This window comes from Eschrichtius robustus, chromosome 3, assembly GCF_028021215.1.
Source record: "Eschrichtius robustus isolate mEscRob2 chromosome 3, mEscRob2.pri, whole genome shotgun sequence".
NCBI lineage: Eukaryota > Metazoa > Chordata > Mammalia > Artiodactyla > Eschrichtiidae > Eschrichtius > Eschrichtius robustus.
The window spans coordinates 68,396,096-68,409,818 of record NC_090826.1 but is presented as its reverse complement, the minus strand read 5'-3'; the positions used below and the strand labels follow the sequence as shown (position 1 = coordinate 68,409,818).

Here is a 13,723-nt window from a genome sequence, read left to right as displayed (position 1 = left end):
GCGAATTCCCGCTGCTGCCTCCGATACCAGCCCTTATTATTTCCTCCTGGAATACTGCAGCAGCTTCTGACGTGGTTTCTCCTCTAATCAAATACAGCCAACATTCCTCCTCCGGGCTTAACTCCCCAAAATCTATTTCATCATTCATTCTTCAGTTCTAATATCTCAATGATTCCCTATTATCCCCTCTGACAAGCTCAGGTTCCCCACCTAGTTTTCAGAGATCTTCTTAACATGGCCTGGAGCTGTTTTTGCAGCCTGATTTGCTGCAGTCCCTCCAAGACTCTTTTCCACAGGAAACCCTCCTTCCTTGTCTGTACTTCCTCTGCCATCCAGCAAGGCCAAGTTCAAGTGCAATCTTCTTCAGGAATCTTTCTCACCTACTCATATCTTTCCCCTCTTTAAACACCCACTTAAATGTCTGTAGTGGATTTAAATTTTTGCTCCACAGTTCTGGAGAAAAGAAATGTCAGGTTGAATCTGACTGGGAGCCCCTCACTCCACAGGTTTGGCGAGAAACTGAGTCTTGGTTTTTGCTTTGGGAGTCTCCCCTTCTCGGGATCCAGAGGGCTGACGTGGTGCTCAGTCCAACACAGATCCTACCCTGAAGCTCGACCTCCAAGTCAGTGTGTCCAAGCCCAGGGCACAGGGCCTCTTTCACCTCAGATGGCAAGGTCACAGCTCTCACAGCCCTGATATCCCTTTGCAACTCTATCAGGAGTCCTATCACTTCTCATGGGGAGTTACATGGGAATGGGACACTGGTCCTTGATACTGGTGGGACATGCTAGATAAGCCATCTGTCCCATGGCTTATCGCTTTGGGAAAATTCCTTCGCAATATTACCACTGCTCCCAGCCTCCCTCACTCTCAGCTTCAGGACCCTTCCCCATCATGGACAAATCAGCTCTCAGCTGAACTGCCCTTCGTTTAAATCTGCATTACAGCACGTATCATATGGTCTGCATTATAGTCTAAGAGGCGGTAACACATACTGTTAAGCGCAGAAGCCTCAGGAGCAAACAGGAATGGAGTACTATACTTGCACTGAATGACCTCAGGGAGGTATTTAACTGCCCGAAGTCTCAGTTTACTTATCTAGAAAACCTTCATAGGAATGACACAAGGATTGAATCAGGCCAGAATAGAAGTCCTAGTAGCAACGACTTACATTTATGTAGCACTGTGTGCCAAGCACTATTCTAAGTGCTTTACGTATATTAACACATTCAATCCCCACAACACTTTATGGATAAGTAAACAGGCATAGAAGGGAGTCAGTAAGTAGTCCAAGATCACACAGGAAGTAAGCAGCAGAGGTAGGAATTCAACCCAAGCACTTTGGCTCAGAATCTATGCTTTTAACCGTTATACCATATTGCTTCTAATAAGCAATTGCTTCAAATGGTAGCTATTACGGCTATTGATAAACTACCTGATTCTTAATGTATCTGCCTCCTTATGTAAATTGCAAGCTCCTTGAGGACAGTAAACATGCTGACTCATCCATAACAGCTGTTAGGGAGCTGGCTCTGGACCCTCACTGCAGGGGTTAGAAGCCTACCTCCCTCGTTCACGAGCTAACTCTAAAATCTTGGACAGATTGCTTAACTTTTTAGAATGGGTGTAAGGATTAAATTATTTCCCACTTAGAAAGTACTTAGAAAAGTGAACAGCAGCTATGACAATGACATACTGATATATTTCATTATTTGATATGAGATGTGATTTACCATCTGTCTTTCCAGGATCCGGAAGAGCGCCAGAGTTTTCAACAAATATTTGCTAATCACCAGCTCACCCACATTGTTTGTCTTGCTTCATGTGGGGTTCATCTTGTTTCTAAAATTACTCCTTAAAGAAAGGGCTACACCTTCAAGAAAGTATCAATAGTAATAGTAGCAGCTAACTTCTACCAAAGACTTATATGCACCAGGGACTGTTCTATGATTGTTTTTGTGTGTTTAATCATTTAATCCTCACAACGGCCCAATGTGGTCGATACTATTATCTTTACTTTTTGTGTGAGGAAACCAAAGCACAGAAAGGTTAATTCACCCAATGTCACATTAACACACAGCCCATATGTGGCAGAGTCTACATACTTAACTACTTACACTTTGTTGTCCCTTTTGTAACTTTTTTCGTATTCCACAGGATATTTAGTAGAATTCAGTATACATAAAAGTACCAAACTTCCCTGGTGGCACAGTGGTTAAGAATCCGCCTGCCAATGCAGGGGACACGGGTTCGAACCCTAGTCCGCGAAGATCCCACATGCCGCAGAGCAACTAAGCCCTGTGCACCACAGCTACTGAGCCTGTGCTCTAGAGCCCACGCGCGACAACTACTGAAACCCGTGTGCCTAGAACCCGTGCTCCGCAACAAGAGAAGCCACCACAATGAGAAGCTCGCACACCGCAATGAACAGTAGCCCCCGCTCACCGCAACTAGAGAAAGCCCGCGCAGCAACGAAGACCCAACGCAGCCAAAAATAATTAATTAATTAATTAATTTAAAAAGAAAAAAAAAAGTACCAAAAGCACTGTTGCTTGAAAAATGTTCACTCGAAATAGCATGAATAGTAGAGAGTATTTTTTAAATGTTTGATGTGTCTATGTAAAAAGTCATAAAACTTAAAAGCCGAAGTTTCTCTTAATAGCAAATAGACTTAGTCTTTGAAAATGAGCACATCAGTTAAGCTGAATCACGAAGATGAGGTACAAGTTTTCCAGCTGTGAATGACTCAAGGGAATCGGACGTACTTCACATACTGAACATCCTATTCTGATGGGCACATAGCACAGAAATGAGGTCTCTAAAAGAAGACACAGCCCAGAGATCTGCAACAAAATCTAACCCCAAAACAAAGACTATCGATGCTTTAGGAGGCCAACATTCTTTCAAATCCCTTTCTGTTTTCAAAACACTTCACAGATACATTTCATACCTCCTTCCACAAACTTCTTTCCATAAAGTGGAACAATTACAAATTAAAGAAATTCTCCAGGATAAGTTAAGTGGAGACTTATCTAAATAAAACTGAATCAAAGCCTCATAACATTTAATAATTAAAAGGCCTCATAAGAAAACAAACCAGTTAAACTAGTCTGATCCTTCAGCCAGTGAAATGGAAGAATTAATTTTCACAGCCTTGGGAAAATCTAGGTTTACAGGGCAAACTCTGAAGGGTTGAGCTCATTGTGGAGACATGTTCCTTTTCACTGGCAAAAGAGAAAAGGGAGTGAGCCATGCCCTAAAAAAATTACCACTAGAGACATTGCAGCCGATACTTGATAAGGATTGGGAAGGCTGCCATCAATTCATGGCTAGAAGATGGAAGATTTGGATCGGAACGCAGCTGACCAGGAGAAACCATGTTAGGTATGAATAAGATTTCCCATTAAATTACAAGTTTTCAACAAGGGGATCATTTAAACCAGTCGCTTTCAAATGTTTCTGTTTTTTGTTTTCTGTGGTTTTTTTTTTTGCTGTGACACACAGTGAGAAATATATATAATACATTATATCATGACATATATATCTGAAACACCCATATGCGTACACGGAAACATTGAAACTGAAACAGTGCTTACCCTTACTAGGCACAAAGCACTATGAAATTTTCAGTTCTATTCTACTTTGTGTTCTAAACACACTGGTTGAGACCTACTGGCTGAAAAACAGTTATTTAAACCAGCAGAGGAGATTCTGAGGGTATGTTTCATACTAGCCTTTATTCCTCCCTCAGAGTCCCACAGGCAACTTAGGAAAGCTGCAATGGCGCATCTGCTCTTGGGACAAGTGACTTGTTCCTTGAGTGCTTGGGTAAAGGCCACCCAGAAGCTGGCTCTTCCAAGTCCAGCCATTCCTCACTGTGCTGACTCCTTCTCTTTCTATCCCTTGAAAGCTGGGGTTCCCCCAGGGCTCTGTTTTTGGCCTTTTCCTCTTATTACTGTCAGTAACTGGATCTACTTCCATGGCTTCAAGTTACTCAGAAATCCCATTCCCTAGGCCCCAATTCTAAATGCCCATCTACATCTAACGCATTTCCAACTGAACTGTCCCACACATTTCAAACTCTTAAGGCCCAAAATGGTACTGTAAGTACAATCTCTCTTCCCTGTCTCCTCACCCAAATCTTTCTTTTCCAGTTTTCCTCCTCTCAAGGAATAGCACCACACACAATCCACAAATCCGTGGGTCATCATTTGCAACTTCTTTTCCTATACCTCAACATCCAATGCATTACCAATTTTACCTTCTTAATATTCAGTGGCATGCGGGTAAATGTTTACCAGTCACCTTTCCAGGTTAAAAAAAAAAGCCCTGACTTGCAGCACTTGTCTATTTCTGTGACGCAAATACCGCACCAGAGCCAATTTCAAGCAAACGACTTGATGCCACTGAACATGGAATTGAAAAGAGATGAGCACTAATGGCTCCAGCGCACCACCATCTAATCCTCAGAACCATTCCTTACCTCCATGCCTACTGGCACTGCCTCCAGATTTCATCTTGCTTCTCCTCAACACAATAGAGTCTTTACTGACTTCCTGACCTTTTACTCGTACCCCACCTCTCTGACATAGTCTCCAAAATACCTCTCTAAAATCCAGGTCTCATTATGCTTCTCCCCTGCCTAAACCCCTTCAGTGGTTCTCCGCTGTCCACTCTTTATCTATATACATAAGGCCCTTGATAATTTGGTGCCCACTGACTCTTGGGCTTTGTCTCTTGCCACACCACCACCTATAACCTCTATTCCAATCACACCCACATACATCATATTCTAAGATATATGATACTGCTTCATGCTTCTGCACCTTTGTTTATTCTATTCCTACTCCCTAGGACAACCTTCCCTGATTTGTTCATTGAGTAAGCCTCTTAAGATTCAGCTCAAATTCCTTCTCCAGGAAGCTTTTCCTAAACTCCTTGGTTGGTTTGATGTATCCCACTTTTAGACCTCCAGTACATTCTATCACCTCTAACACCCTTTACTGAAATTTTTTCATATCCATCTCTTCTCACTAGACATGAGTTTCTTATTATTTTTTCTTTTCTTTTCTTCTTTGTTTGGCTGTGTTGGCTCTTCGTTGCTGCGCGGGCTTTCTCTAGTTGCAGCGAGCGGGGGCTACTCTTCGTTGCGGTGCGTGGGCTTCTCATTGTGGTGGCTTCTCTTGTTGCAGAGCATGGGCTTCAGTAGTTGTGGCATGCAGGCTTCAGTAGTTGTGGCTTGCAGGCTCTAGAGGGCAAGCTCAGTAGTTGTGGCACACGGGCTTAGTTGCTCCGCGGCATGTGGGATCTTCCCGGACCAGGGATTGAACCCGTGTCCCCTGCACTGGCAGGCGGACTGTTAACCACTGTGCCACCAGGGAAGTCCCTAGACATGCATTTCTTGAAGGCAAGAACTGGATCTTATTTATGGAATACCAAGTATGTAGTACGGTGATGGAGCACAGTAGGTTCTCGATAAACAGTGACTATTATCCCAGCAACTAGCACCCTAAGACCAGTATATACTAATTACTCAAATATTCAATTGAATGAAAACATATTGGTATGTTCTTGCCATCTGCCCAAGGCCAAAGGACTGCTAAGACACCCAACCTATACCTTCTATATTGTCAGAAAGTCCAAGATCTACTGCCATAGTCAAGGAACTTGCACTATATTTTCTTTTTTTGCTTATTGGCCTCTGTATTAGTTTCCTGGGGCTGCCATAACAAAGGACCACATGGCTTAAACAACAAAAACTTATTTTCCTACAGTTATGGGGGCTAGAAGTCTGTTACCAGGGTTACTTTCTTCTGAGGCCTCTCTCCTTGGCTTGCAGTTGGCTGTCTTCATGTTCACAAGGCATTCGCCCCCTACATGTCTCCATGTCCAATTTTTCTCTTCTTGTAAATACACCAGTCATATTGGACCAGGGGGCCACCCTAATGACCTCATTTTAACTTAGTTACCTCTTTAAAGATCCTATCTCCAAATATTGTCACATTCTGAGGTACTGGAGATTAGGACTTCAACACACAAATTTTAGGGGGACACAATTCAGTCCATAACAGCTTCCTACTACACTGTGAGCTTCTCAAAAGGCAGGAGCTATAACTTAGGCTTTTTTTCTTAGTATCTGCTAGGCATAGCAGAGTACCTGGAACACAGCAGATTCTCAAATTATTTGTGGGATACATAAATGAAGGACCTTCCAGGAGTGTAGTCCAAATCTATGGAGTGAGGTCCCTTCCAAATTTGGTGGCCAGCACCAAGAAGAATATGGCTTTAGCCTTTCCCTGAAAGAAAGTTAACGATACTGTCATGGTCTCCAGATAGCCCACTGCCAAACAGCCATCTATATAGCACCCAAAACTTAGTAGAATAATAAAATCCTTAAGACTAGACACCCAAAGCCAGTTGACAATACCCTCCTCCCTCCAGACTCATTCTGATACACCAGACTGACAGCATCATGCATGGATAGAGTCAGATTCAAAGTCAAGAGAAAACAAACACTTCTCCACCTAAAGAACAAGATGTAAAAGCTTAGAGAAATGGTTAAATGGACATCTGCCTTTTCCTACCCAAAAGGAAACTTCCTCCCCTTCGCTGTTCTGTGTGATTTTGGTGGGCCTGTCAATTATGTAGCCTGCCTTCCCCACTATCAAGACAGACACACGACCTAATAAGTACCCCCCTCCCAGGAATTTGAATCCTAAGTTGGGTAACATGAAGACAAGAAATAACTTCAGGGAGTCAATTAAGCCGGTACCATGAAGGGTTCCTGGTTCACACATCCCTGAAACAGCCTCAGTTCCTACCTTTCCAAGACTTGATTGAACTGTCTTTGTTTCTGAGACCTACTTGATAGTCTTTCCCAAAAATGTCTTTTCCTTCAATTAGATAGTGCTTATTCTGTAGCTCTCAGAGAATCTTGACACATATAGTGGCCCCTAGAAGTGGGGTGTGGGTAGTGGTGGATGTAAAATATGGAAATAAAACAGGCAGTAAGGATTCCCTCATCAGTGGTTAAGAAGTTGTGTTCATCATACCTGCTATGCCAGCACAAAGCGGCCAACTACATTATTCCCTCCTATATTTTGGGACACAGTCCACATGCCTCCCCAGCCTAAATCTTTGGGAAGTTGATAGGAAAATCTCAAGATACTGGAGTGTGTGGCTATTTCTGACAGCTTTTGGTAAAGTCCCAGAAATGACTTAGGCCATCTTGGCTGAAGCTATCTGAATGCAAAGAAGAGAATTCTGCCTCATGTAGACTGGCCCTTTCTCCTGGTAGGAATCCACGATGACAGAGTCAGATCATGAAGGACTTTAAATTTGAATCAATGCATCAATGAAAATGCTAGAAAAACACAGGAAGGAAGGAAACATAGCGAAAGATAAGATTGGGATGGAGAGAATGGGGCCAAGCCTGGTCCCCCAAGTACCTCCTGATATATATTCCCTCCCTGGCAAAGAGCTAAGTGCTGGAATAAGGCCACAGGGTAAGGAACAAGCTAGCATTGCCTTTATCCTAGAGTCAAAAAGATAGGCACCAAAATTAAGGGCTGAAGGGTGGGCAGAGAAGCAAGGCCTACTTCTAAGAGAAATCCCCAGGCTAGGGCCCAGAGGCAAACATTGATCCACAGAGTGAAAAATTCATATAGACCAGCAGGGGTTACATTGAGTTAAGCTGCCATTGAAACCATGGAAAATAAAAACTTGTCACTGCCCCAAAATCAATCTCCAGGTATCCTAACTCATACCACCAGAATGTGAGCTGCCTGAAATAATATACCCCCATTAGGAAAATCCTTTTCAAATTTGTCCATGGAATTCATATGAAGCAAAAGAGCAAGTTCAGCCATCGCAGACACATAAGGCAGTGAAGTACACCAACCGTCCACACATGTATCTCAAATATTGAAGGAAAAAAATCTAATCATGGAGCAATAATAGCTAAATACAATGACCTCTATAACATCCAAGACTATTACCAACCTAACATCCAAGTTAAGGTGTACCAGCAACTTTCAACAAAAAACACAGGGGGCTTCCCTGGTGGCGCAGTGGTTGAGAATCTGCCTGCCAATGCAGGAGACACGGGTTCGAGCCCTGGTCTGGGAAGATCCCACATGCCGCGGAGCAGCTAGGCCCGTGAGCCACGACTGCTGAGCCTGCGCGTCTGGAGCCTGTGCCCCGCAACAAGAGAGGCCGCGACAGTGAGAGGCCCGCGCACCGCGATGAAGAGTGGCCCCCGCTTGCCGCAACTAGAGAAAGCCCTCGCACAGAAACGAAGACCCAACACACCCAAAAATAAATAAATAAATAAATTTATTAAAAAAAAAAAAAGTAAGGGAGTGTTTCAAACTACAGGCAACTTATTTAAAAAAAAAAAAAAAAACCACAGGGACCACACAATTTATATGCAGACAAGGAAAAACAGGAAGAGATCGACTCTGGAAAACAGATTCTATGGTAGAAATAAATGTAGAAAGAAATTATATTTCTTAAGCTGTACTAAGAGAATAACTTTGATTTACAAAGAGCCTAAATCAGATACTGTTTATCTCAAACTGCCTACATCCTATCAGTTTATATGCTGTGATACCTGGGAAGTTGGTTACCAAACAAAGCCATTTCAAAAGGGGCTGCTGGATAGAACTCTGCGGGTTGGCCCACCTTCCTCTGTGGGAAGTGAGCTCAGATGCTGTAATGTACCATGCAGGACCACAGTATCTGCGTCAGTGGTTCCTAGAATGGTCCCTCCAGGAGCACTACTGGCATAAGGCATCCTTTTCTTACATCTTCTTGGAACTCTGTCACCCACAAGCAATACCACCTACACTGCATTTCTATTAAATGGCACAGAATCGCTTGGAAGCAGAGAAAATGTTTCAGTTTCGTATGGCTAGGATCTGCCCCTTACTTGCTTAGGGTGGGGAAATGTAATTGCCCAGACCCACTGCATTCACCCATCATTGTCATTAACTGCCCTGAGAAAAGCCATTAGAGACAAACTATAAGGAATATTTATACTTTGTGAGCAAAGGAAAGAACATAAGGTGGGTGGAGTCACAGATGAGCAAGGGCAGGCTGAGAATGATTCTGCTGAAGATATTTTAACACTGATGAACACTAGGCCATCATTTGGCTTATTAAAATAGTTCTGGGTAGTGAGAGAGAAGCTGGCACATTTTCCTGTAGATGAGATAGCCCTGGGGGTTTGAACAGCAGTTGCAACACAGCTGCCATGGCTAAAACCAAGCAAGTACAGATGTCACACCAAAGTAGAAGCAATTTCATACCATTCCACACTGCCAAGTTCAAAATGCCAATGGAGGAAAAGTATTGAAGGAAGTCTTTAAAATAGACCAAATAACTACTTTAAATATCAATTCTGTGTGTAACTAAAATTTTTGCTGTTGAGGTCCATGAGTGACAGTTACCACTGTTTAGAGAGCTCAGTCAAAAATCTCCCTGCTCGGCAAGATGAACGCAATACAAGGTGCTGTTCTTCGAGCTTGGAACAAATTGAGTCACTATACATGACACTTTATAACTCCAAAATGTCTTTTTAAGAAAATGTCCTTCTAGGTAATTTTTTTCTCCTTCAATGGTTGTTTTCCTTATAAGTAGAGCTTATCTATCACTTCCTATGTTCTTAACTGGTATACAAAAGCACATGGCACCATATCGCAGTACTCATTTCCCTGAGAAAGATAAGCCAAACCGACTTACCAAAGGCCCTCTTAGGTTCTATTAACTTCAAGGTAAAGAGTTCCTCTTTTTTTAATTCCTTTAACTTCTTAGCAACATCAAAGTGACGCCACCCAACGATAGTTTCTCCATTGATGGCTTCAATGTGATCCCCCACACAGATTGTTTTAACTGAGTCAACTATGCTGCCATCTTTAATTCTCTGAAAGAAAATGAAGGGTAATACTTAATATAAAATAGCACTGTGTAACATTACTTATCATGCTGTTGAGACATTACATACAATATACTGACATATCAACAAGGCAGTTTAATGTTCAGTTAAAGACAGAAGCCCAAACAACAAAGGCAACCATCCTACTCCCAACCATTCTTCTTTATCATTCAGAATTCAGCTTCCATCACAGTCACCAGCTCCTCTGAGCAGCTTTTCCTGACACCTCCCAGCCCACTCCAAGACTAGGTAAGGTGCCACTCTCATGTCTCTATAGTACTTTCTGCTACATAAGTTGAGCTCTAAGCTAGGTACTTTACATTCGCCATCTCAATTAATTTTAACAATCTTTATGAGAGCCTCATGTCTTGATCAGAAGATCAAGGAATTTGCCAAGTTCAACAAACCATACTGCAATTGCTCATTTATCTCTCAGTCTCCACTATTGAACTGTAATATCCTTGGGGACAGAGATGGTCTTCACCACTGCCCTGTGCCTAGCACAACGTCTGCACAGAAAAGTCCCTCCATAAATGATTGTTGAATCATTTCAACATGAGGCCCATTACATCAGAATAAAGCTTGAGCTTTTTCTACCAGCTACAGTTTTTTGTTTTGGTTTTTTGTTTTTAAATAAATTTATTTATTTTATTTATTTTTAGCTGTGTTGGGTCTTCGTTTCTGTGCGAGGGCTTTCTCTAGTTGCAGCAAGTGGGGGCCACTCTTCATTGCGGTGCACGGGCCTCTCACTATGGCGGCCTCTCTTGTTGCGGAGCACAAGCTCCAGACACGCAGGCTCAGTAGCTGTGGCTCACGGGCCCAGTTGCTCTGCGGCACGTGGGATCTTCCCAGACCAGGGCTCGAACCCGTGTTCCCTGCATTGGCAGGCAGATTCTCAACCACCACTGCGCCACCAGGGAAGCCCTTAGCTACAGTTTTTTAAACCTTAGTTACAAATGCAAGACAAGAATTGGTACAACCTTAGTTAAGAATATTGATACTTAAGAGACAGGTGTGGTTACCAGTTGGGGAGCCAATGAGAAGGATGTTATACCATCACTGTTCATTCATGTATTTTAGGTGAGGAGAACTTAGGACCCAAGGAGAAACATCAAATTGGTCTTTCCTAACTCTATCATACGTATGTACAATACACCAGTAGTGCAGAGTTTCAAGATGAGGTGTAAGACTCCCTAACATAATCCTAAGATTTTCTGAAAGGATTTTAGGGACAGAAGCTCCAGAAAACTCTGCACAGGTAACAGCCCCACAGAGGATGTACAAATTCTTCAACAGCGGTGAGGAACAGGGCAAAATGCAGGCCACCGTCTGCCTCGGGCATCACAAATCCTTTGTGAGAATGACAGGCTGGAAATATTAGGGGCTGCTGCTATTGTGTAACTGAAGTGTGTGTATTCCCCACTCTTGCCAGGTGGAGTAACAGCATCTTCTGAGTCAGCAGGGGATTGATCATTGCGTCCACGAGTTGAGAGACAAACCGATCTCAAGTACCCCAACATCTCCATAATACTGTCATAAGAAAAAACAAGTTGTAGAAGACTAACCTAGAAAGGTTGGGCATTTTTAATTTTTAAATTGTATTACAATATACCAAAACTTACAGTGGGTTTCTTTTTTACCCCCCAATTTTAAGAACACTGCTATGTTCATTGTAATAACTGTTAATAGGCTTTATGCAAATGACACAATAATGCTTATTCACACGGAGATTATTGTCATTACAGGTAGTTAATTTTAAGGGAAAAAACCCAGAAATTTCATAATCTAAGTGACAATTTTTTTTAGTAAGTCCATATTTGACACATAAACTAGAGAAACAAACAAGGGTAACCACAACAAACCACTCAGTACAACTGGAGTTTCTAAACTGTCATAGAAACATAAGTGAGATTAAACAAAAGACTAGAGTTTAAAGAAACAAAGCAAAAAAATTTAATATTCTGTCATTTAACCTTTCTTAAGTCACTAGAGAATATGAAAATCTATAACTCTGACTTTCTTAATTTTTATTCTAATTTGTTTCTTGATACATTCTGAACCTATTTTTTCCTTTGATCAACTATACCATACAAATTTCAGTTCCACATATTTTTAGTTTAAGGCTTACTGTTGTAATTTTATTAAAAATAAGCACTATATAAAACTAAATGAAAGACTTTAAAGACATGTATGAATCTTACCAGTAAATTAAAGGGCAGAGTAACAGAAATCTAGGGTCACCAGGGCCTATGAGTAGCCACAGGTCACAAGAAAGGTGCCCAGAGAGAGGGAGGAAAGGCGGTTACCAGAAGTCAGCAGGTAGCAAGGTGAGAATCCAGGTGGGCAAGAGGAAAGTCAAAGCATATGTAATCATCAGGGCCAGTGGATAAGAATCTGGGATGAAGAGAGAGGAAAATCAACATAAGAAACTTGGAGAAGGGCACCATAAGGTGAACCAGATATAGAGGCAAAGTGGGAGACACTGATGATATATTTTGTGGGTGACCTGAGCCTTAGCTTCCTAAATAGATAGAATAAAGAATGAGGTAGCAACTGAGACAAGTTTCTGCAATTTAATATACTTTAATAATCATACCATAACTTGATAGAGATTAATAATATTGCTAAAAGTGCTACTCAGGCACAAAGGACCAGGAAGAAAAAAGAGGCATTAATTCTACATTTATATTTACTGAGTTACTTAATATCATTCTCTTCAATACTTAGAACTTTCTCTCATCTGGCTTTGGAGCTTGATGCTGCAAAATGTGAAGACAACATTAAATATTTTTGGAAGGTAGGATTTACAATATTATTAAACTTAGAGGTTCCCAAACATTTCAGACCGTTATTATATTAACTTCTATTAACTCATCCCATATAGTTACAAAATTCTATCTTCTCATCACAGATCAGCAGAACTCTAGGGTGGCATCCCACCATCCTCAAAGTCTTAAGCACTGACTCGAGGTTGTTTGAGCCGACCCTGCCCACATGGTCAGCAACTCTGAGTCTCTGCTGCTGACCCTCCAAACACTGTCCTCAAACCTTGTTCATAATAATAAACATGCAGATTAACAACTGTAAATAGCTATTTCATTTAGTCCTAACAAGCCTGGGAGGGGAAATATTTAATATTCCTTTAGTGAATGAGGAAATCAAAACACAGTGATGACATGGCTTAACCAAAATAACACAGCTAATAAATAAGAGAACTGCTTTTCAAACAGAGGTGGTATAATTATGAGACATCATGCTCTTTCCTCAAAACACTCCCAATCAAACAGATCTAACTAACACAAATGTCTGGTTAAGAAAGAAAGAAAGTCACATGAAGAATTCAAGATCTTCTGACTCAAGACCAGAGTTTGGGGTTGTAGTTATCCAAGATGATCTATCACCTTGATAATCATTTTACGATACGTAAGTGTATCAAATCAATACATTGTACACCTTAAACTTACACCATGTTACATGTCAACTATACCTCAATAAAACTGGAAAAAGGTGACCTATCACCTTTGAACTTTTTTTTTTTTTTTTTACAAACCCCACCCTCCTACTTTACTTTTTCTTACCTCTACTAAAGCTGTTCTTCATCTATATCATGGCCTCCAGATCTCAAATATTACCTCTTCTCTCAGATCACCACTTCTATTCTTGCTTTACATGCCTCTTCTCAGAGATCCTACCTTCCGTCCCAGAACTGCCCCCGCACCCGCCCCCCGAGTCCCTTGACCTTGTACAATTATTAGTTCTGGATAATTAAATAATCAAAATATTAGAAAT

The 13,723-nt window shown here is 41.6% G+C and overlaps 1 protein-coding gene across 1 annotated transcript in view; it reads right to left on the bottom strand.

The window, feature by feature from the left end:
- The window catches only part of GIPC2 (GIPC PDZ domain containing family member 2), an 86,508-nt gene that overhangs the window by 39,349 nt on the left and 33,436 nt on the right, over nucleotides 1-13,723 (bottom strand). Inside the window, exon 3 of the mRNA XM_068540163.1 lies at nucleotides 9,742-9,922. Within this exon, the coding sequence (XP_068396264.1) occupies nucleotides 9,742-9,922 (181 nt within the window). The remainder of the gene's footprint in view (nucleotides 1-9,741; nucleotides 9,923-13,723) is intronic.